At 47.2% G+C, this 22,583-nt stretch overlaps 1 protein-coding gene across 1 annotated transcript; it reads right to left on the bottom strand.

Moving 5' to 3' along the window:
* Nucleotides 1-588: 588 nt before the first annotated feature.
* On the bottom strand, nucleotides 589-20,700 carry PPM1K (protein phosphatase, Mg2+/Mn2+ dependent 1K). Its single transcript, XM_059826797.1, has 7 exons — nucleotides 20,665-20,700; nucleotides 16,794-17,307; nucleotides 16,113-16,213; nucleotides 8,394-8,559; nucleotides 7,718-7,862; nucleotides 6,516-6,650; nucleotides 589-6,030 (listed from the first exon to the last, which is right to left on the bottom strand). Exons 2-7 carry the CDS (start codon nucleotides 17,231-17,233, stop codon nucleotides 5,899-5,901), a joined length of 1,119 nt encoding a protein of 372 aa, XP_059682780.1. The 5' UTR covers nucleotides 17,234-17,307; nucleotides 20,665-20,700; the 3' UTR covers nucleotides 589-5,898.
* Nucleotides 20,701-22,583: the final 1,883 nt, after the last annotated feature.

Genomic DNA, 22,583 nt, shown 5'->3' with positions numbered 1-22,583 from the left:
AGCAGGTTTGAGTTCAGCTGTAAAAGCAGTAGTAATTAAAAATAATAATGATCTCAGGGTTACTTCTGTGGATGAGTTAAAAGCCTTGGCTGTTATTTTCTCCTTATCATTTCTTTTAGGATAACTGAAAAGTCTTGAATCCATGCAGAAGCCAAAATATATTCTCCTATTTGTTTCTTTCCACTGTGTCACAGGACGACATCGCTCACCATGACAACTACCCAAGCTGCTTTCCCACTTCACAAAAGAGTTGTTTTTTTAAGATGGACTTCTTTTAGAAAGCTTTCTGATTTCTTGGTATTGTAATATATCAAAATACGAAAGACAAAAATAGCAAGTTAGAACATGTCGCCCTGATGCAGCAAAGGCCATGGACACGGGCGGAGCACAGAGATAGAAGGTACTTTGCACTGGTTATCACTGGGTGAATGTCTTTGTAGGCAAGGCCTTGGTTATCAGGAGCTTTTTATGGCAGGGGCTGAGGCCCAGGGCTAACAGGACAGTCACGACACGGCTTGAGAAGCAGAAACTTTTCTGGTAGTTTGCAGTGCGGTGGAAGAGAAAAAAATCCATTTGTAGTGACACAACTCCAGAAGCCAATTCTTTATTAAAAGATCTTTAAGCATTCCAGTACAGACTTATCTGCTCCACTGTAGCTTTGAGTTGATGAAGACGAACAAACGTTTAAAAAAAAGGCAAAATGGACACCTCTATAAAATTAAGTAGTAGTTGAATTATGGACACTGATTACACCAGACATAAACATCAAACCACAGGAATTACACGCAGTCCTAAGGCAAACTATGTAACAAATGTACGCAATTGCACTTAAGTCTGTAGGAAGTTATGACACACTGCTGTCCAAGCACTGGATACGCTGGGTCAAGAGGACACCCCGCTGGGTATCTCTACAGTGAGAACAGCAGCTTTGGAAGCAAGGAATACCCGGAGTGTTGCTATAACACGTTTGGCTTGTTGGGTGAATGACCAATAGACTTAGCAGTGCCCAACTGAATTTATTTAAGAAAAAATAATATTAAACCAGTTTCACTGGTATCTGTTGTTTTGTGCTTCTCTCTTAACTAGAAATCCCAATGCCTTTGACCACAGCACATCCGCCTGCTGAGAGAGAAAAGGTGATCTGATACGCTGATCCTGTGGAAGTCAGCGGAAATCCCACGGTGAGTCTAAGCTCCTCACCATTTTCATTTCCCCGATGTAGAAAGCAGTAATATTGCGGATTTCTCTCCACACCCCCGTTCTCAGCCACAAACTGTGCTCCATGATTATTCTCCAGCTCTGAGCTTTTCAACCAAAAGGGACTAATTATATTGAGGACCCCGTGTTAAATGAACTGGTGGATCTCATCCTCATTTCAATCACAGCCCACCCTCCTGCAGTGCCTGTACAGTGAGAGATACTGCTGCCCAGGGGGAGTGTTCAGGCAAGAGAATACCCTTACCAGATCCAATGGAGTTCAGAATCCATCCCTGAAAGGCAGGAAAAAAGCAAACACTTGTTACAGTTTGCTCAGTAGGTCACCCTTGATGTTCAGTTCAGTCTGTGATAAAAAATACCATTCTTTTCGTTGAAACAACAGATGCTCGGGGAAGACAGGCAGCTAGAGAGCAAACTGAGATTCTGTTTCGTTTCATTCAAAGCGTAAGATACCTCTACTGATCCTTCAATAATAAACCTCTATGACGGGCAACTGCTGTTGGGAGGACAATTTGCTCTTTGTCCCTTAGTTGAAAGGAGCTCTCTGCTAGGCAAGAGAATTTTGCTGGTCCCTGGGGTGTAAAGGTGGTCACTCGCAGAGCTGCTATAGGCAGCGGGAAGCTTATTGACTAGATTGAAGAAAACCCTAGAAGTACAGCTTCGTCCCAGCAGAGCAGTACCTAGCTCTGGTGGAGAGCCCTATGCCAAGAGGTTTGCTGGCTGGATGTTACTGTGGCACTGCTAATTTGATCCCCTGGTGCCACTATGACAAACCACTTCCATTTTCCTCAACATGGCTTTTACTCCACCCCCTTCATAGTCCGTGCACTCCAACCGGAGTGCCGTACACCTATGTCCCACTCAACACACGAACGTGTTGGCAAAGCTCACTCTGCCAACACGGCATCAGTGTCAAAACAGCCCCAAAACCAAAATGCAAGGGCAGGCACTTGTTCTAATGACTCTTCAGTGAGAAGGAGCAAATGATGAAAAATCCATCACCCAGGAAATTGCAAGTTTTTCCCCGATTTCTTGGAGAAAAACAAGGTTTGGTGCAGTTGCCACTATATCTTCAGGGAGTTCACTGTCATCTTGGTAGGAAAAAGCAGTATTGTGGTTCACGGGGCAGAGACCAATGGGTCTTGGTAATGGAGTGTTTCTACAAAACGCCACGCTTTTCAAGCTGGCACTCAGAGTCTTGCCATGTGCAGCATGAAGTAAGGAATCCACACAAACCAATGTGAAGGTACCTCTGTCCTCAATGGAAGGAGGAACAGGCAGGCTACTGGGCCACTTGGCAAAGCATTTTGTCTTCATCAGTAGCTCATTTACTTCTGAATGAGATGCAGGAAACTATAGGGAACAGCCAGGGAATAATCTGTGCTTAAGAAATGCATCTCTGTAATCTCCTGTCAGTTACTGATTTGCTTTTGCTTAGAGCAATGTGGCTCATACCTTAGTTTTATGTATGTGCTAATTTACTTGTGAAATTTATTGGTAGCTATACAAAGTGCCTGTTAAATACTGGTTAAGTTTTCAACTTCAATACAATTAAGTGGTTCCACAGGTAAACTGCATTGCATACTACATCCTTTCTCTTTTCCATTTTCAGGCACTGCATTTCCGTGTCAGGGACATCCCTTCAGCGCAGTATGTAATTCTGAAGTTAGCCCTGCTTTGAGCACGAGGCTAGGCTAGATGACACCCAGAAGTCCTTTCCAATCTAAGTTTCTCTGTGATTGTATAAAGGCAGTAATAGCAACCGCCAATACATCTAATCATCTTCTATTTTGCAAAGCTTCGCCTTATCCCTTCCTTTATAAAATTTAGAAGAAGTTATGGATGGATCCTTCCTCTGAGAGGATAACCACTCTGTTAGAAGAAATAAAAGCCCGCAACCACTTTTGTTCTCTATGAAATCAGGCAACCAGATAGGGATAAAACAAAAAATGCTCCAAAACCTCCAATAAGAAGAAAAACTCTCATTTCATGTTAAATCTGGGTCAATGTTTAGAAGCTACTCTAACTGCCAGGTCATTCCTCAGAGCACCTGCTCTTCATTTGCAGTGTTTTTCATTAGCAGCCTGCATTTAATATCATGTCTTCAGCTTGGCAAGTATCCAGCACTGCTCAAAAAAAAAAAAAATCAATGTGTACTTGTCACGAACACCCCCAGCGCCCTTGAGATCTTCTGTCTGGATAGACAGCTAGCCAGCTGACGCATTTGGAACAGGGCAATGGCGATGGAGCTTGTCCAAATCCCTGCAGCAGCTCAAGCCTGACACTTGATACCAAAGCCACCCCCGCAGCAACTCCCTCTCCAGAGCTTGACTCTAACCCTTCACTGTGCCCAGACTAAGACTGCTGCGTGCCGTGGTTAACCCTTTGCTAGCAACTATCGCACTTGCTGTTTTAGCAGGTCACTTCTTTGGCAGGAGAAAGGCTGTCAGCTGTTCACACTGCAGCACAAACCGCTCATCACCACGTTCCCGGAGCAGCTCTCTGAACGTCTGTCAGATGCGACCTCGCCTCAAGTGCTCGGAAGAGGCTGCGTTCTGCCATTTTTGCCACAAATGGGTTGTGGGAATCTTCAAACTTGTCGCAGGCTGAGAACCTGCTCTCGCTGGTAACAACTAAAAGTGCCCCTCTGCCTCAGGTCAGCAAGGCTGAGCCCGGGACCACAGCCAGCAAACATTCTGACCTCAGCTGAAGACTGAACCCCAGCCCTGGGAAAAATCTGAGGAGAGAGAAGGGATTATTATTGTAAACCAGTGATGCGCTCGCTACGGAGGCCTGGGCAACAGCATCCAATACAACAGAGATTTACATATACCAACTCACAAGCTCTTTGTACTTATCAACTGAATATACACATTATATACACTATGTAATACACCAAGTGATGGGACAAAACCAGCGTGCTCTCTAAACACCTAGTACTTAATGCTGTCAGTACAACACTGTGCTTTGCTGGGTGCTGCTAGGCCTGCGACCAGAGGCAAGGTAAAACATGTGGAATGACTGCCTAAGGTGTAACCCTGGGCTAAAACGAAAGGGCTAAAAGAAATGATGATGCGTACTTCACACTGGAAAATGAGAATCAGACCAGGCATCCCAGAAATATTTTTCCTTATTGCAAGCTGATTTAGTATCAGGCAACTTCTCTTTCACTTTTTTTGTTTTGTTTTTACAATTCTGCTGTTGGAAACATCCAGAGTGAAAAATACTGTGGCAAGCCTGAGAAGAGCCCAATTCTTCTCTGCCCGTATTTCGTTGCAACAGGGTGACTCAGAGGCCACGGGAGCCGCACACCTGATGTGGAGCGGAGGAAGAAGGAAGTGTGAAGGAGACACACTGGGATAGGCCTTCACCAGCTGCCAACACGTCACTGCAGTCTGTGTCACAGCAGCGATACGAGCTGGCTCACAGCTCTGGCCCCCCGTGCCTCACTGGACGCAGACTCCCTCTGGAAAGGGAACTGGAAACGCTTCCTTTAAGTATAAAACTACCTTCTGGTGTCTGAATATCTGACACCTACTAGAAACAATACCCAAAACTTATAAAAATTACCTTACATTATTGCAATGCTCTCTCCTTTCTCTAGCTTGCTTGCTTTGGGCATTTTACAGCTCCTTGTATACCATCAAGAGACACAGGAGATCACAGCTAACTGAAAGAAACCAGCAAAGGGCAGGAAAATCCTCATATATTTATGAAGAAATAAACTCTCCTGTCTTACACATCCAAAGAATCTGGATTAGTAAACTCTTCGAAATTAGCTGGTTTTCTTTTTTTAAAAAAAAAAAAAAAAAGAAATTCAAGTTGATGAGAGTCTCTGGATATCAAAAATGTGCAGCTTTTTCCCTCCTCTGTGCTCCCATCAAGCACTGGCACACCAAAGAGAAGACAGTGCAAGGAGCTGCTGCGTGGTCCACAGAGACCATACAGGCTTTGGACCCAAGGGAGAAACGTTCCCATCTGTCCAACGGCACGTGGCTCCAGCCTGCTCCGTCTCCTTGGAGCTAGAGGATCACAGATGATGGCGGTGAAGGCATAAAGCCCTGCAAAGCAGCACTGTCTCAGGAAGTTGTTCAGCTCCACCAAATGCCACTGGCATCAGAACCCAAACACTTCTGAAACTTCTCCCTTATTTTTCACCAGCTTCTCCTGAAGCACAGGGGAGTTTGGGGTGGCTGCACAGCAGAGGAAGACAACAAACCTGCTTTTCGTCTACCTAACAACACTGTGCATTTGTTCCCCTGTGTATTAACGTACAAAGAAGCCAGCATGTGGCTCAGAGACTCAGACTTACACAGCTGCCAGGTAACTAAGGGTCCTGGGTAATACAAGTAGGTATGAAACAATTGTGCAACGCCTCCAGCTTTAGGTGAAAGCCCAGAGCCTCGTCTACGTGAACAAAGTGATGTGCAGAGCTGCTGGGACTACATACCCAAAGAAATAGCTGCCTCAATGCCAACTGGAATAAATAAACGCAGCAAAATACAATCAGCCAGAAGCAACAACGGGGCATTACGCACCAAGGGAACAGTGGCATCTTCTATGACACTGGGGACAGCAGAGATGGACAAGACACTGAGTCAACCTATGAACAGATGGATGTGTTCTCCTGTAGCACGCTGTGTCCAGATTATGGCAGGAAAAGATAGCTGTGGCAGGTCTTCACGCCCACCTCCCGCTGGAAGCAAAACTGCGGCTGAAGGAGAAGTTGATCTCGCCGTTTTTGTACTTTCCCCATGCTCCAAATGGCACTATAACTACTGTGCTGTTGTCTTCAGTGCCGAACTGCATTGCCTGAGAGAAGAAACAAATTGTCAGCATCGTCATCTTGCTTGGAAAAGGAAACAAGTGTCTGGCTCCACATGGGAGAGCATGCCCTGAAGACCAAGACTTCCTTGCCCCTTCTCAGCCTCGATGTGGCATTCTGGTATGCCCCAGAGCTTTCCATAGGATATGCCACCATCCAGAACCGTGGTGAGAAACTGGCCATTTCTGTCTAAGCTGATGACGTATTCAGCATAGGAATAAACTGCAGTTACACTCCCACGCAATTCAGTGGATCATGAGCTAAGCAAGCTCATTGAAATGATGCCCAGCAAGGATATGGCAAGACCCAAGGTAATCAAAAGGCCAGCCGCGGGATTAGTGCATGTCTCAACCAGCATAGTCCAATTCACTTGAACGTGTGGTTGTACGCTTGGTTGTTTTTTTTTTTTTTAAACTAAACCAAACAAAAACGAACAACAAGCATTTGGTGCCATGAGATGCCTTGGCATTACCTGCTCAGTAACAACGTGGGCAGCTTCAGCAGGATCATGGCACTGGTTAATGAAGTCGCAGATCTCCTGACTGTTCACCATGAAGTTAATACCGTCTGTAGTAAGGACCAGGAAGCTGTCGTCTGCGTGATGCAGCTGCAATAAAGGCCAACAGTGTGCACAAGGATGGAGCAAGTGCTGACAGGCAAAGTAACTGCCACTTTTTTTTTTTTTTTTTACTCTCTGTCGCAAAGCACTTTTTCTGGGGGTGCTGTGTGCTCTCCTGCTTTCTGTGCAAGGACTAACTGGAACACCCAAACCCTCGGCTAGCCAAAGGCCAAGCACATCTATCAGCCACACAGACTGTGTTCCCTGTACTGGAGGAGAGTGTCTTAAGGTGCTTCCAGGTCTAGGAAGCAGCCCTCTGAATACACTGAGGCCAAAAGGTCAGATCCATACGTTACCCAGTAAACAAAATGCTTCCTTAAACTGAGGATTTCAAGGAAGACATGATAGCACTGTGGTCATCTCCCTAAACCCCTCAGGCCTAGTGGGTGGTGTTTAATCGGGACCAACTGGATATAAGTGCCCTGGGCCCTGGGAGAGGTGCACTGGGGAAAAGTATCAAACAGAATATGAGCTGAGAAGAGAGCCTTCCTGCAAAAGTGATGGCAACTGTGCTGAATACCTTCTGGGTGGTTAATTTGTTTTCCGGACAGCTATAGAGTTACGGTAAGATGCATGCAACTGCCCTTTCCTCCTCCCTTCCTCCCATGTGTGCAGTCCTCTACGTATTCTACCTTTTTCAATGACAGCCCGTCCATACCCCACCTAGTTCTCAGTGACAGTTTTATATCAGCATTAACCTCAAAATTATTCATTGGACCACAAGCCCCAAGCAGACTAACACCTTTGTATTTCGGTAATGGCTATCATGCATTATCTTTCTTCCCTCATGCTCAATTGTACTGTGATAAATGGGACTAGAAGTTGATCTGGTCCAATTTAGCATCAAGGCCAGATTCTCTTCTGTCCTGTTAGTGTTAATCTAAAATGACTTAATTAAAATTAGTCTCCAGTTACTTCGCCGCAAATAAAAATCAACCCTTGGCCATCAGGCTTCACGAGGGCACATGTCGTGCAGGTACCGCCACCTGCATCAAATACCTATGATGCCACTTAGTCCGAGCGTTGCTGTCCCTGTTAACCAGGCCTTCTTTTACCTGAACCCTTTTTGTTTCTGGCTGGGCTATCACACCACTGTTTTTAAGATCCAAATCTCCTATGCTCCGCGTCATTGCAAGTCTACCATTCACATGAGGTTGTCCCAAACTGTTCCAGGCAACGAAGCCACCGCATTTCCTAATCCTGTCCAGAGGCACAAAAGAAAAAGCGAGTATAAGTTACTGCTTCACACCATTACCCCTGCCTCTATCTGCAATTTCTGTCACTAGCTACCGATGCAGAATGGGGTATGGAGGACCTAAGCTGGGAGACTGAGGGTTGGCTTTTGCCGTTTGAAGGGCTCCACAGAAGGGACGTGGCTTGGCGGGCTGAGTCCTGACCTGGGAACCATACTGCATGTCTTCAGGTCTCTGTCTAACTCGGCAGTCTTGGACAAGTCTGAACCGTGGGGTCACGGCTCTGTACCGAGTCCTAGCTACGCTGATCTTACTGCTCAGACAGTTTACGCTCATGCAGGGCTTTCCACATCCCCGGTCCTCTAAATGGAACCAAATTAATTAACTGGAGCTGTGCTGCTTTCTGCCAGCTCAGAGGTGGTTTCAGGGCATTATGTTCAACTCCTTGCTTTCTTCCAGGCCCAACCCAGCAGCAGAATGCAAGCACATCCTGACCGAGGCTGTCCCGTGGGAAGCCACATCATCAGCCGACAGGTACCTTTCCTTCTCCTCCTTTCTTTCTGGAGTATGGTCGATGGTGAGTTTCATGGCCTTTCCCTTTCGACAGAGCAGAGCACGACTGTCTCCCACACTTGCCACAACCAGCTCAATACCGTCCCGGAGCAGAGCCACTGTTGCAGTGGTCCCAGAGTTCATCAGAGTTGCTATAAACATCATATCAAAGAGAGAGGTTTTAGCACTGCCTCGAAGCACGGGATCAATTATCACAGCAACAGTTTCAATTGGCAAAATGAAGACAGCTCGTGCGCTACGTTACCAGTAAGTAACTGCTTTTAAGTTTAAACTAAATCTATATGTATAAAAAAATACAGCAAACATGCATGCACGTAGGACTGGGGGGAGAGGGAGGAAGTGGAAAGGATAAGTATTTCTGTGCAACAACATGGCTCCATGCAAAGAGGGCAAGTGGAATAAAAGCGGCAAAAGGCACAGTGGCTTCCTTTCAGCTTCTAGAAAATAGTTTTTCTGTCCCACTAGCTCATCTCAAGTTAGACAGTTACCATCCTTATCCCTGGGCACAGTGACTGCACGGGTGGCCCACCATAAAGCTGATGGCTCTTCCCTTCTGTTAGGTGGTGAAGTGGGCAATTGAGTAATAGTAATTGTAGCTCCACGCAGTTCACCAGAAGAGAAATGCTAGATTGCTCCCTCACCCCAGTCTGTGGGGTGCTCCCGTTGCGGTCAGAGTTGTTACAATCTCCCTCTGCTTCCCCCAGCCTTGCCAAGAGAGGAAGGGTTCAACCATCAGGCCGCTGGCTTTTTTCAGAAAGGAACGCTGCTCCCTTCAGACCCTGTCACCTTGCCGGAGGTCCCAGTGCAATGGTGAAGCTAGATTCTGTCTTGCCTTGTGCCTGCAAACCCATGCAGTCAGCTGGCAGTGGCTCTCCAGGCAATCTGCCCTGGGCACTGGTGGCATCACTCAACAGGGGTGTGCAGTGGCTGCCTAGAGAGCAAAACAGAGCCCAAGCTGCTGTCTTCCTTCTCTTACAGGGTAAGGGAGTGAGCTGAGCTGACTGACTGTGTTCAGGGACCTGGCTGGATTAACTGGTGCAAGTAAATTTAAATTTAAGGGCTTCTCATTTCAATTTTTACAACACTCTGGAAAAAAAGAAGTGCTTGAAAAGGAGACATGCGAGTCTGCCTATTTCAGAAAAGATCTGCACTTTTATGTGCGGTGAAGGGAATGCCAGAAGAACCATCCAGCTTTCCTTTTCTGTTTGCTTTTTGAAAGGAGCAGCCCCATTTTACAGTTAATATCTTCCCTCAGTGCAAATTATGCAAAGGTAACCCAGTGAGAGGCGCCTGGAAAGCAGTAACTCCTGCCCACTTGAGCTGTTACAGTAAAACGTCGGGCCAGGACAAGCTATTGCCCGGAACGCATTTGCATTCACAGTCAATGCAAATCCCCTTGAAATGCCCTCTGTAAGTCTCCTGCATTCTGGGATTTTCCAGTTTTTCCAGGTTTTAAAAGCAAGCCAATTTGAGAGGGGTTTGGGGCTAACTTAGGAATGAGAATCCCCAGTTATATTCCTGTTTTCACATGACTAACAGTTAAAAATCTTTCCACCACCGCTTCTGCAGAGCTGAGCTACAACTAACTATATGCAGTCCCACCTCTGGCCCTGCGGCCCTGACCCCCGGGAGGCGAGGGGGATCCGAGACAGGGCTGCGCGTTTGAGCCAGAGGAACGCCGGCCTGCCCCATCTCTGACCAGCTGCCGGCAAACGGCATACAGGCGGCATGACCCCCTGCGTGCTACAGAAACAGAAATGCGAGTGCTCTGGGATCTCGGCGACCTCCTTCCCCAACACTGCGAGGTCTCAGCACCCCGTAAGCAAAGCAGAGCGGGGAGTAAATTGAAGTGCACAAAGCCCTGAAAGATGCATTGAGCCTTGTTGTGCAGCGAAAGCAGTGAGTGGATGAATCCAAAAAACCTCACAAAACAGTCTAAACTAAGCTTGTATTATTATTTAAAACAGGTATTATTACTGCAGCGAGGACTTGGTTTAGCTATACGCTTAACCAACACGTCAATCGTGAGCATCGACCATGGGGACCTAGGTCAAATCTTGGACTACGTTATGGCTGCCGTGCAGGCTACAGGCTACGAGTTCAGAACTATTCGGATGCCGGTAGCTTCTGGCTATTCACATAAGCACTGACATCCTGTTTCTAATTTGAAGCAAGGACTAGTCCAGTGCAGGCTCGCTTTAAGGCACATTATGAAAGTAAGATGCTAAGAAGTACCAGTGCGATTAGGAATTTTAGTAGAACCAGTAAAATACCTGTTTTAGCCAACAGTTAAAAGAAGTGAAATGAAGATCCTACGTAAAACTACCTTTTTATTTCACAGAAAACGCATTTTATTTAGACGTTAAAATTAATGCAGAACTGCTGCTACTCTCCCATTTCATTCCTTGGTTTTGGAACTATGCTGACAAACATAAGCGGTTTCTGAAAATGTTAAGATCCGTAGTCTTTAATTCATAAATGACTGGAAACATTTGGACGTTCAGGTGAATCTGCATTTTTTCAGGTGCAAACTCTCAAAGAAAAGAGCCGCTATCACAAAATCGAGGGATGGTACTAAAGAACAAGTCAAGATATTGTCCAGAATTGTGGTAATGGTCATAGCGACTTGAGCTTTATATATGTTTATTAGTTAAACAGCACTCCTAGAAAAATAATGCTGCTCGCGCTCTTCCTTGGAATCTGTTCATGATCTGGGCAGGGGTGCAAGAACATGGACGTAGCTAGACTACGCGCATTATGTGATTTCTAGCACAGCTCAAAACCACAGGAATGACGATGGGACAACATTTCTAACGCTTTACGAGAACTGCTGCTAGGTTATTTAATAATATCAAAATATGTTGCATCAGCATATATACTGGCTTTAACAATTAAAGAGTTTATTTTGTTTTCCTAACAATATCACTATAAAACTAAGATCTTTCAATAGGTTCTTAACACTCACTGGACAACTTTTACTGCAAGTCATCTCAACTAATGTGACAAAGAGGATGTGGGAACCTTCCAGTAGTCCAGGCTAGGAACCGCCGGACTCCTTCACCTGGGACAAAATTAAGCAGATCTCTCTTTCCACTGAAGCCCAGCATATAGTGTCCAGGGCCTCCAGTTCTAGAGCTGCTGACCAGGTACAGTGTCTGCCACAAATAACACGCACACAGAGGCAAATAGGAAATTCACCCAGGGACTTTGTTCAAACAAAATAAACCTGCAACACTGGAGATGAAAGAATAAGGGCTGCAGAACAGGGGAAGCAGTCACTCTCGGGTTTGCCTGCAGTGGCTTTTGCAGGTCATATAGGATGTACTTGAGGCTTACACATACATCTTTGGCCACAGATAAATCAGCCTTGGTGTTTCTGGGGAATTGCCACCGTTCTCGCCTTCTCACTAAAACTGTGTGACAAAACCAGTTTAAATTCAGCCAAAATAAAAGCTACAATTTTTTTTTTTTTTCCCCTGTGGAGGTAAGTAACCAACCAAGAAATCAACCAAAGAACTGTATCAACGCTAGAGGGCCAGCCATCTCATATACGGCAAGAGTGGCCACTCTGAAGAACATCTTCCGTACAGAATACGGCCCAATCTGTTTCCTCAAGGTAATTTATTTATTTTTATATATATATTTATATATAACACAAAAATGGGGAGTTCAAACTGGTGCCAACTAAAATGGGGCCATCTTAAAGGCACAGAATAGATGTATATGAGTCATTCTGACCCATGGGAAAATATGCAAAATAAACACCCCTTTAATATTGTAATTAGTATCTTCTAACTTGATTAGGTAATAATCAGGGCCCTTGGATAAAAAGGCTGCCTTTGTAATGTTGATGGATTTATGAAATATTTAAGTACAATTTCTGCAGCTCTCCCTTTTCCTCAGTGTTGCAGGTTGACATATTCAAAGAAATAAAAATCGTATGTTTGAATGATAACTTAAAAAAACAAACCCAAACCCCACTACTTTTTAATTTTAGTTATTTTTAAATAACTTTTGCTGTTTGCTCAGCAGAATAAGATTCCAGGAGTGCCTTTCAAACATAGATACATCAGTTAATACCTGGCTATGTTTTAATAAGATGGCTATTCCAGAAGTGAGTGGCCAATGTGATGGAGTTGGATGCACTGAACATGGAGGTCGATGGAAAGGCTCCCTGTTGTTTTCTCCGAATAGTGGCCCGCAGTGAACAGAGCAGTAGCAGTACCTTGTAGGACTGCAGTAGGCCAGGAGAGGGTTTGTCTTACATTTCTCCAGACAGATGCTCAAATTTCCTCAAGCACATGATTCACTTCCTTACTTCTGTCCTTGCTGAGCAAAGCTATTCAGCCTTTACGTTTCAGTTTTTATGGCTGGTCAAAAATATCAGAAAATTCTGCCCATCCCTGTTAAAAGTCGCCCCATGGATAACGACATATTTGTTGGCTGTGAGCTTTCTTTACTGTGTCCTGTACCTATGTTTAGCAGTGATTTAAAAGTGACTGGATATACTTAAAGGCGTGGAAGTGAATGAAAATGCTTCAGGGCTCAGGCATATCTCTAAGCTGTTAACGATTAGAAAGGATTTAGGTGGAGGACAGATTATCCCAGATCCGCCTACAGCAAGTTTCTTATGCTTTTGTGTGAAGCAACAGGTACAGATCACTGTCAGAGGGGATACTGGACCAGTCTCCAGCAGGCCAGTACGGCACACCAACAGCACTAATGAACTGCGTGCCAGACACAGTAGCAGTACCTGGAACGCATACATCTACCTTATTTTTTTATTGAAAGCTCACAGAAACTATTATGCTATGTATTTTCCATCTATAATTTCAAATATTCTGCAATTGTAAAGTGACCTACAAAGGGCTGTGCCCTTGAAGACGTAGCTAGGGGCTCCAAGAAGGCCCATCTCTAGTCCTGTTAAATTTGTGCCATTATATGAGGTTTTTACCCCTTGAATAGTACTATAAACAATGTGTCGAACAAAATCCATGCAATTTTGGCTACGGGGATTTGTCCCAGGACTTACATTCCTTCAAATGCCCAGACACCCACTTTCAAAGCTGGTCCTGTGTTAGTAAAGACCTGGACATCTTGAACATTTGCTGTTTTTTTTGCAGATACTGTGAAAGGAGTGAACCCTGGCAGGGTCATCTACTGGAACAAGACTAAGCTATTATTTTCCACTTCGTCAGCTATGGCCAGGTTTCAAAAGGAGGTCAGTCTTGGGGAGCATCCAGCGTATCCCAGATACCCAGTGTTACACAACCAGCCACCATTTTCAAGATACTTTAGCAACAGTCTTGACTGTCACATCTAGAATAGCCACAATGAATCAGAAATTTTGCTGGCAAACTGAATCCGTTTGGCAGTAGGCTTCTAACAAGGATACATGCCAAGCATTGAAATTTTATGTAACTTTCAAAACAGCAGCAACAACAAAAATATCCACACCAAGCAGTCAACATAGCATTGAATTATTTTAACAACAGATATGCAAAAAGTTCAATTTGTTCAGAAATCCGCACTTGTCTTTGCACCCTGTTACTCTGCTCTTTGCCTTACAGCTTGATTTTCAGCTGGGCAACCAGTCGAGCACTGAGCACTTTTCGATCCCACCGGCTCCTGCAAGAGCTTGCAGGCGCTCAGCCTACCTGAGAAACGCTGAGTGCTTGCCAGAGTGTGGCCCCTGTGGATGTTTGACAACGCTTTTGCCCTCTATTTTGCTTGACCTCAAGCATTTTTAATGAAGAGGGTTTGCCTGGTATCTTGGTAACTGTTAAGTAAATTTGCTGGCATTTACATTATATTTCATTAAGCAGCACCAGTTAGTTAAATGATATGAAAAAAATCCTATAAGCAGTTCCAAAATGCTCAGCTTGCTGCACAACTTGTATGTCAAATACTGTTGTTAACCAGTTCCGTAAGTCTCGTGGATGAAATGCTATAATCAGAAACCGTTTTCAGGGTAACGAAATAATATACCGAGTACAGTTCCCCATCTTTCTCCTCAAGGAGCTGCTCTGACACTTAACAGAGGTCACTCCAATGAGCCAAACCAAGAGCTGTCTTACTAACAAAGGGGTGGGGAGGGGGACAAATATAACAGATCTTCATGTTAGTGAAAATGAAAGGTCCTGGTCCAGGGAAGCACATATAAGCCCGTAGTCAGCTGCTTTCTTGAATTTGGGCTTTTAAGAAAACGTATTTGCAAGGAGGCTCTTGGATCAAAAGCACATCTGCTCTATTCATGTGTCTCTCATGAGCTCAGTTAAAACTCGACCCATAGGTCAAAAGTGACTCTGGACTTTTTTACCACATCATTGTTTTTTAAAGGATTTCAATATAAAAAAAATAAAATAGGATACTATGGGGAAATGAGCCTTATAGATTTAGTCCCTCTTTTTTAAGGGCTGCGTTTCAGGACTTAGGACTTGTTTTTTTCCTGATACCTTAGCTTGTACCAGGTAAGAGGAAAGCTGTGTATCCCTCACAGTGCTGCAACAGTCAGGCTACCTGTCCTGCCAGGAAATATTTTAGTCTACCTAGATTCATCTAGCAGTTAATGTGCAGGAAGCCACTCCATTACTTGATTTTACTCATTCACTGCCTAAGAAAAGTAGCTTGAGAGTACAGTATCACTTCAGTCCCTAGAGGGCTTGCTGGTTTCAAGTCTTTCTTGGAGAGAAAACTTCTACAGTTTCTGTTCTTCTGAAATGCCCTCAGTCATTTTGCCAGCACCTGCACAGCACTGGGACAGGGCTTTTGTTTGAGGGTTTTTCTGTGTGTTGGTTTTTTTTTTATCGGGTTTGTTTTGGTGGGGTTTTTTGAGACTGGCTAAACTGACTCTTAAAATTGTATCTCATGGCTGAGGAAACTCCTGTGACAGAACTGGGACGGGGACCTCTCTCTCCCTTCCCAAGTTGCTCTCCCCAAGCTCCAGTTGCTGGAACTGGAACTTCAGATGTCCTTAGCCTCTAGACATTTATACGAGAACTTGATTAACAGCCAGGACTAAGCAGTCTAAAAGGGCTGGTGCCAGCTTTACCACAGCCTTACCACAGCCAACCTTGTTTTCCTCTTCACTGCCTTTTTTCCCTTTCACACTCAGCTACTCCTGTGATTCTGTTCGTGCAGAAGCAATATCAGTTGCATTAATTTTGGCTTACGTTCCTCCTCAGGTGCAGCAACCAAGTTAGAAAGGGGAATTTTTGACACTGTTGCTTTTAACCCACAGGAATATCAGCTTTTAAAAACAAAACGAACAAGAACAGAACCCAAAAAACCAAACACCAAAAACCCCAACAAAAAAAGGCAAACCAGCCCCCCCTCCAGGTTTCTTGCACAATAAAGTTATGCTTCTTGCAAATGTAAATCCCTCTTTGCTAACTTGACAAACAGTTTCCTTGACAGAATCACGTTAAGAGAGATTCATTGATGATTATGCTAACGCTCAGATTAATAACTCCCCCAGTAAATTTGATTTAGACTTTCCATAGCTTTTTCATTTTAAGGAGGTAAAGCATAATTGTTTCATTTGCAGTAAGTGATCAGAGCAAAATCCTATGTTAAGTAAAACTGTTTTCAAGCATTTTTCTGGCCATTTTACTATAAAACTACTGAGCAAATAAGAAAAACCTTATTCTCCACACCCATATGAGTAGAATATTTTTTTACCTACCATCAGCAGAGAGGTGAGCATGCCTTTCATATGCTTTGTTTATTTCTAGAAAAGCTTTGTTCAAAACATTTTCCAAGTTCTTCTCCTGAGCAAGAAATTCTCTGGAAACAAACAAGCAAAGAAAGAATGAAACTTCCTTCCAAGACATACATACATCTTGATCAATCTCTTCCATAGCCTTATCTCCTCCCTGCATGCATTGAGTAATGCTGGATTGCAGTGAAAAGGTAACATGATTTTACTAATGAGCTGCACTGGAAGCATAATCCTGTGATTCTGCAAATAGATAAAATTCCTCTTCCAACACCCAGGGATGTGACGCAGAGATACAGAAGAGTGTAAGCAAGCCGTGGGTCAGCGATCACAGTGACACCATCTGAAAACAGTTAGTTCACGCTCTCTGTGCTCCCAGTCCTTTCCTGGAAGGTGGGTACAATTGTTATTTTCCTCCCTCATCTTTGCGGGCTTGCTCAATGGGGCAGGCACCATACAGAGTAAGTAGTTCGTGGCGTGTCCGTTGTAATGGACTGCTCCAGGCCGGTGTTCCTGCCGTCCCGGTGGGCTGGGTGGCTATATAACCTAGGAGGATTAGCGACAGCGTATGACCCACCGGTTCCCTTTCAGTCCTAAGGAAGGAATCTCTACTGTAATTCATTTGACATTCACTTGACATACACTTACTTAATATATTTTTCCATGTACTTATCACAGAAGTCTGCTGCTGCTGCCCCGCCATGTCCATCGTATACTGCAAAGTATAGGACATCCTCTGTCAGCTGAGCATAATCAAACCGATCTTCATTTTCCTTACGCTTCCCGATATGGCTAGCGCAGCCCACTTTGGCCAGGCTGACTTTTGGAATTGGCTTCCCATACTTGATGCTTGGTGGGAGGAGAATAGGTTCGTCAATGCGATTGTCCCAGATGCCAAAGGTGTCCCATGTGGTAGGTCGCCCGCTCCCATCTGGATCGAAGCGGGAAGCACGGCGCTCGGAGGTGGAGCTGTAGCACGCGGCCGTGGGACGCTTCTCGTCTTGCAAGAGGCGGGACGTCAGCACGGCTCTCCTTCTTACTTGATACCCTCCGTTCCGTACCAAATTAATTAAAGTAGCTGTTGACATAACTTGTCTTCACAGAGATTCGTAGGAATACAAGATATGCAGCTGCTGGAATGTCTTCGGGAACAAAGAGAAAACTGATCAGGAAACAAAAAGCACAGGAAGGGGAATTTTCAGTTACGTCATTCAGGAAACAATGTCACCCTCAGCGCCCGCTAATCATGCATAGCACAGCACTGCCTAGAAGAAACTACAGAGGGATCTGCATGACTCACCGAGAAACAATCTGACACAGACCAGCCCACATCTAATGGGGAGTACTGCAGATAGAGCAAGGTAAGGCATTTCTGCTGGCCACCTGCATAACGAACTCTGAATTTTCAAAGGTTGAAGAGGTTGTGATGGAGCAAACCAGAGTGATAATGACTTTGCTCCATGTCAGCTAAAATATGAATATATGAAAATATGAGGTAAGGTCGTGAAAATGAGCTTATCATGCATGCTCTTCAAACAATTGTTGAAACATCCGCACTGTGCCTCCCGGGGGGGAGGGCGGGAGAAGTATATTTGCTTCGATTTTCAAGAGTTTTTCTATCTGCACGATACTCTGTTCTGTCACATTTACTGAGGGTTTGAACAATACTTTGCAACACAGACCTGTGAAGTGAATTGTGATTTTCTTAGGCTATCTAAGAGCAAACACTAAGACTACATCCGTGGACATACACAATTACACACGTGGACTTCCCCCCAAAAAACCCCATGCAGCTCTTTGCTGTTTTGTCTGGCCTGAAGTTCTCTGCCACCCAAGCCTGAAATGGGCTCCCTCGGCTAACACAGGCAAGCAAGATCTTCTGCTGGCTTCTCAGATCTCTTTTCCAGCCCAGACAAATTAAACACACCACTTGGCTCAGCACAGATAAAAATGCACTAATGATGATTCATCTGGCATGCTGAAAAATGTAGAAAGATTGGCTTATTTAGCCTTTTGTAGAGTAACACCCGGACTGATGAAAGTCCAACAGCCTGGGATGCAGTTTGTAGTAAGTCCATGTTGTTGCACCGGAGCGATTTGAACTGGACCATCAGATCACTGTAACTAACCACACTAAATTTTAAGTGAGGCATTTCTAATTTAATTGCTCAAAGTTTGCTGAGAGCAAAATTACAAGTGAAAGGTATTATATGCCATGACAAAGGAGTTATAAATATGCAGGCTCACGATGAATGCCACAAAAAAAAAAAAACCAACGGCAGGGTGGTCTGACATAATCGAGCAGCAGAGCAACACATGAACCCCAGAGACGCTGTAATTCTGGGCTGGAGCGCCTTGCCGTTGTCCTTTCCCCGTGCCAATCACAATTGTGTCTGTAGATCTGAAATATTTGTTAAAACTAGTTTTTTTAATTACCAGACAAAATCCGGGTGCTTGCAAAAACACGGAGTCGAAGATAACTTAGTAAGTGGTTGCTTTAGCAGAAAATCATTGTGACGTGAGCCTTCTGGAGGCCTCCGTTAAACTTGTCGTTCACAGCTCAAAGCATGTTGCTTTAGATGCCTTTGGTTTGTCTTTCATGCAATTCTCAGGTGAAGAAAGGTGGTTTTACTTCGCACTTAAGAGACTAACCCTCAACCTGACAAAAGGCCGAATGTGCTGGGAATCGCTGTTGCTGCGCCACCAGCTGAGTGGAACCGACCACTTGGAATTTTAAGATTTTCCATTTTATTGCGGGGTGACGGCAACATCACAGCCTGATTTCAGCATACTTACAGGTATTTAAAAACTGATTTACTTTCTTGAGTTGCTTTTTCTTTTCTGTTACCCTTGACTCATAACAACAGTACGTTAACTTCCTCCTGTGAAACACGGCACGACCAAACTGAAAGCCTGCCAATTAACACAACCCACACTTGGTTTCACTTCTGTCAGTTTGAAAGGAGAACATGAAATGTTAGCTATATTTAGATTTCCCAGTATCCGCAGCGTGAAGGGGACTGCTGCAAAATCCCAAGCTAATTAATGGGTTTGTTCCCTCTCAAATTCAACTCGCAAAAGGCCTTTTTTTTACAGGCAAGTATAAATACTAACAATGGTTTCGCTTTTCAAGTATGTCTGCAAGTCAGGAGTAGGAACCTGGTCTTCGGTTTCTGTGATGTAAATAGTTATGCTTTCAGTTGGGCATATAATGGTCTGTGCTTTCCCGACTGATGTGTTTGCAAACGCAGGGCAAACCTATCGGGGCAAAACCAGACCGAGGTATTGAAAGGGGGGCACCGGTGTTAAAGCCAAAGTCCAAGATCGACAGCTGTAGATGGAAATCTATTTTGAGGTGCTCCATCTGATCCTGTTAATCTGGACACGTTTAACTTAAAGAAATGGCTCCTGCAGACAGACAGGGAAATGCAACGCTTAAAGCGAATGAAGCCAGCCATTAAACTGTAGTTCAGCATGCATGCTGCCCCTTTTACAGGCTCGCTGCTTCTTGGCAGATGGACATTTTCCAGACTGCGAGAAGAGAAGGGAAAAAAAAAAAAAAGAGACGGAAGAAAGAGAAGGCATGCCTGCTGCCCCAGGGGATCACACGTCTTTAAAAAGGAATTTAAAACTCTGAACGCGTCTCAGTGCGCTCGCCTTGCACGCTTTCCAAACCCCACAGCTGTGGGCAGTACTGTACGTTAAGCTCGTCTTAAATCAGAGGGGTTTTAAAATCTGTGCCAATCTAATCTCGCCCCCTGCCTGGATAGCGAACTGCACCGACACCAGCACCTTCCAGCGGCTTCTGCTGCCCGTGCCTGGTGCCGGAGCTGGGAGGGGTTCACTCGAGGTGCGCGGGGGCTGCGCCGTACCTCCGCCAGCGCCGCTCGAGCCGCTGCCGCACGGCCGGTGGAAGGCCCCGCCCCGGGCAGCGCTCTGTCCGCCGCTGCTCCTCGCTCCGCCACGGCCGCACCGCCCCAGCCCGGCCCCGGCGGCCGCAGCCAGGCGGGCGGAGAGCGCACAAAGCCCGCGCGGCGGCGGCGGTGGCGGGGGGAGAGGGAAAGGCGGAGAAGCGAGGAGGGCAGGTGAGGCCCGGCCCTGCGAAGCAGCCCGCGGCGCTGCCCCGGCGGCCGCTCGCCCGGAGACCGGTGGTACCCGCCGGTGTCCCCCCCCCCCCGCCGCCGCGGCCGCCCTCCCCTGCCGCGGCTCCTGAGACTGCACCTGCCGCCGCCGCCGCCGGGGATCGGGGACCGGGCTCGGTAAGCGGGAGCGGAGCACGCCTCCCCCCCGGGGCAGGCCCGCTGCCACCGCCCGGAGCCCCGCGGCGCCCATCCCGCTCCCCTCGCCGAAGCGGGCCAGCGGCGGGAGAAGCTTCCGAGCCCTGGATCCCCGCCGCGGCCGCCCTCCCCTCCCTTACCCCCAGGCCAGGCCAGGCCCCGGGCAGGCTGGGCCGTGAAGGGGCCCCGGCGCGCCCGCCGGGCTGCCTCGGGGGGCCGGTCCGGGGTGCGGCGGCCCTTACCTCCTTCCGCGCCCGGGCAGCCGGCGGCGGCGGCGGCGGGGAGCTGCGCGCCAGCGGTGCGAAAGCGGCGCCTCCCCGAGCCGGGCTGCCGAGGCGCGGGCCCCGCCGGCGCCCGCTGCCTTTTCCCCGGCCCCGCCCCGCCGGCCGGCCGGAGCCCCGCCGGGCCAATCGGGCGGCGGCGGGGGCCGTCCCGCCGCAGCCCTGCCCCTCGCCGCCCCCAATGGCGGCCGCCGCGGCGGCCGAGCCTCCCCCGCCGCCCCCGACCCGCCCTGCGCGCCGGGCCCGCGGCCGAGCCGGGCGGCGGGAGAGCGAGGCCCCGAGGCGGCTCTTAACGGGGCCGTTGTGGCGGCGCCGCGCCGGGCCAGCGGAGGCGGCTCTTGCTCGGATCCGTCCTCCCCCTGGCAGCGGCCGGGGACCCGAGGAGGAGGAGGAGGAGGAGGAGGAGGAGGGGGCCCGGTACGGCCTTGACCGAGGCGAAGGCCTGGGGCCGGCGGCGCGGCCCGGCGGTGTCCCTGCGCAGCCCCCGGCCCGCGCTCCGCCGCCTCCCTCGCCCCGCGAAGCCGGTCTCGGCCAGGAGGCGAGCCCGACTGCAGGGACACGCGGGCGGCGGCGGCAGGCCGGCTTCCAGAGAGCGGGTTTGTCCTTCGGGCGGAACGCGGCGGCAGATCGAAGGCGCAGTCGAGCGTGCTGCTCCAGGGTGGCGGCTGCTGCTGCTGCCAACAAACCCGCTCCTGCCGCCGCCGCCTCATTCGTCCCGTGGCCAAACGGCAGTTTAAAGAGATCACCTGCACAGCGCCCTGCTACCGACCCGGTCTCTGACCTTTGACGCCATTTGGCAAATGGGATGACTCTTAATTGCCCAAGCCTTTGAAACACACCTTCCCGTTGACGGCACGCTGTCCGCTGGAGGCAGGTGTACTTGAAAATAGAATCCTGAAGAGAGAAACGCGAGCTGACGTAGGTTCCGTAGGAGCTTAAGGAGGTCGCTGTCAAGTTCATCCCAGGTATTTGTGAGTTAGGGAGGTTTTTGGTTTTGCTTTTAAATTTCAAGAGCGTTATCTCCTCTAACTTTTCTTCGTGATTGACTTTGACGTTAGCTTATGAAAAGCCCTTTAAAATGCAATACTGGACCTGTAGGTTTACAGACTGACTGATGATTTCAATTCCCCAGCTAGGGACCTCGGAAAGGTGCCAGTATTTCAGGAAACCAAGTTCTTTGGTCTCCTGGCTGCGAGTACACATTCTTAAAAACTCGGACCTACCTAGAGCTAGTGCTGTTATTAGGTGGCACCCTTGATCTGTCCAAGCTGCCATTAATATTTATCATTCCCTGCAACGTCATCTTTACTGTGTTCTGCACAAAGCTTGATGTCAGCTGTCTGCCTTCTGTATTCAGGAGAGGACAGCTAAGCAGTCCTAGCGCCCACTGCACGATGCGCCTTGACTGCAAAATCCACCAGCTTCTGGCTTCCCAGCAACAGAAACGCGGCAAGAAAAGTCCTCGGAGCTCTCACGGGTCCACCCGTAGAAGAAGGGGCTAGGTAAGCATGGTAGCACCTACCAGATTGTTCTGGTTTCCATATGTGTGGTGTCTCGCTCAACATTTAGAATGAAATTTGACCCTGTTGAGTCTTCTGGGGATGGTAACGCTGTTGTCTGTCCCTGCAGGTTGTTCCCTGGTTCCCTTTTGACCTCAGTGAGACAAAGGAAAAACGATGCTCCATGGAAACCAGTTCTCCTGGCATCGGGCAAAGCGCGGCAGTTCTCCTGAGCAGAAGTGATCCGTACAGAAGTGTATGCAAAGCAGTGCAGTGATTTATTGAGAACGAAAACAGGACGTTACCCTGTAAAACAGGTATTGCTATTTACGGAGCGGTACCAGAAGTGTCCGGGACCCGTATGGCATTGGGCACAAGTGC

The sequence above is a fragment of the Gavia stellata genome, chromosome 19 (genome assembly GCF_030936135.1).
Source record: "Gavia stellata isolate bGavSte3 chromosome 19, bGavSte3.hap2, whole genome shotgun sequence".
In the NCBI taxonomy this organism is placed as follows: Eukaryota; Metazoa; Chordata; class Aves; order Gaviiformes; family Gaviidae; genus Gavia; species Gavia stellata.
This window is presented reverse-complemented; position numbering and strand designations above follow the sequence as displayed.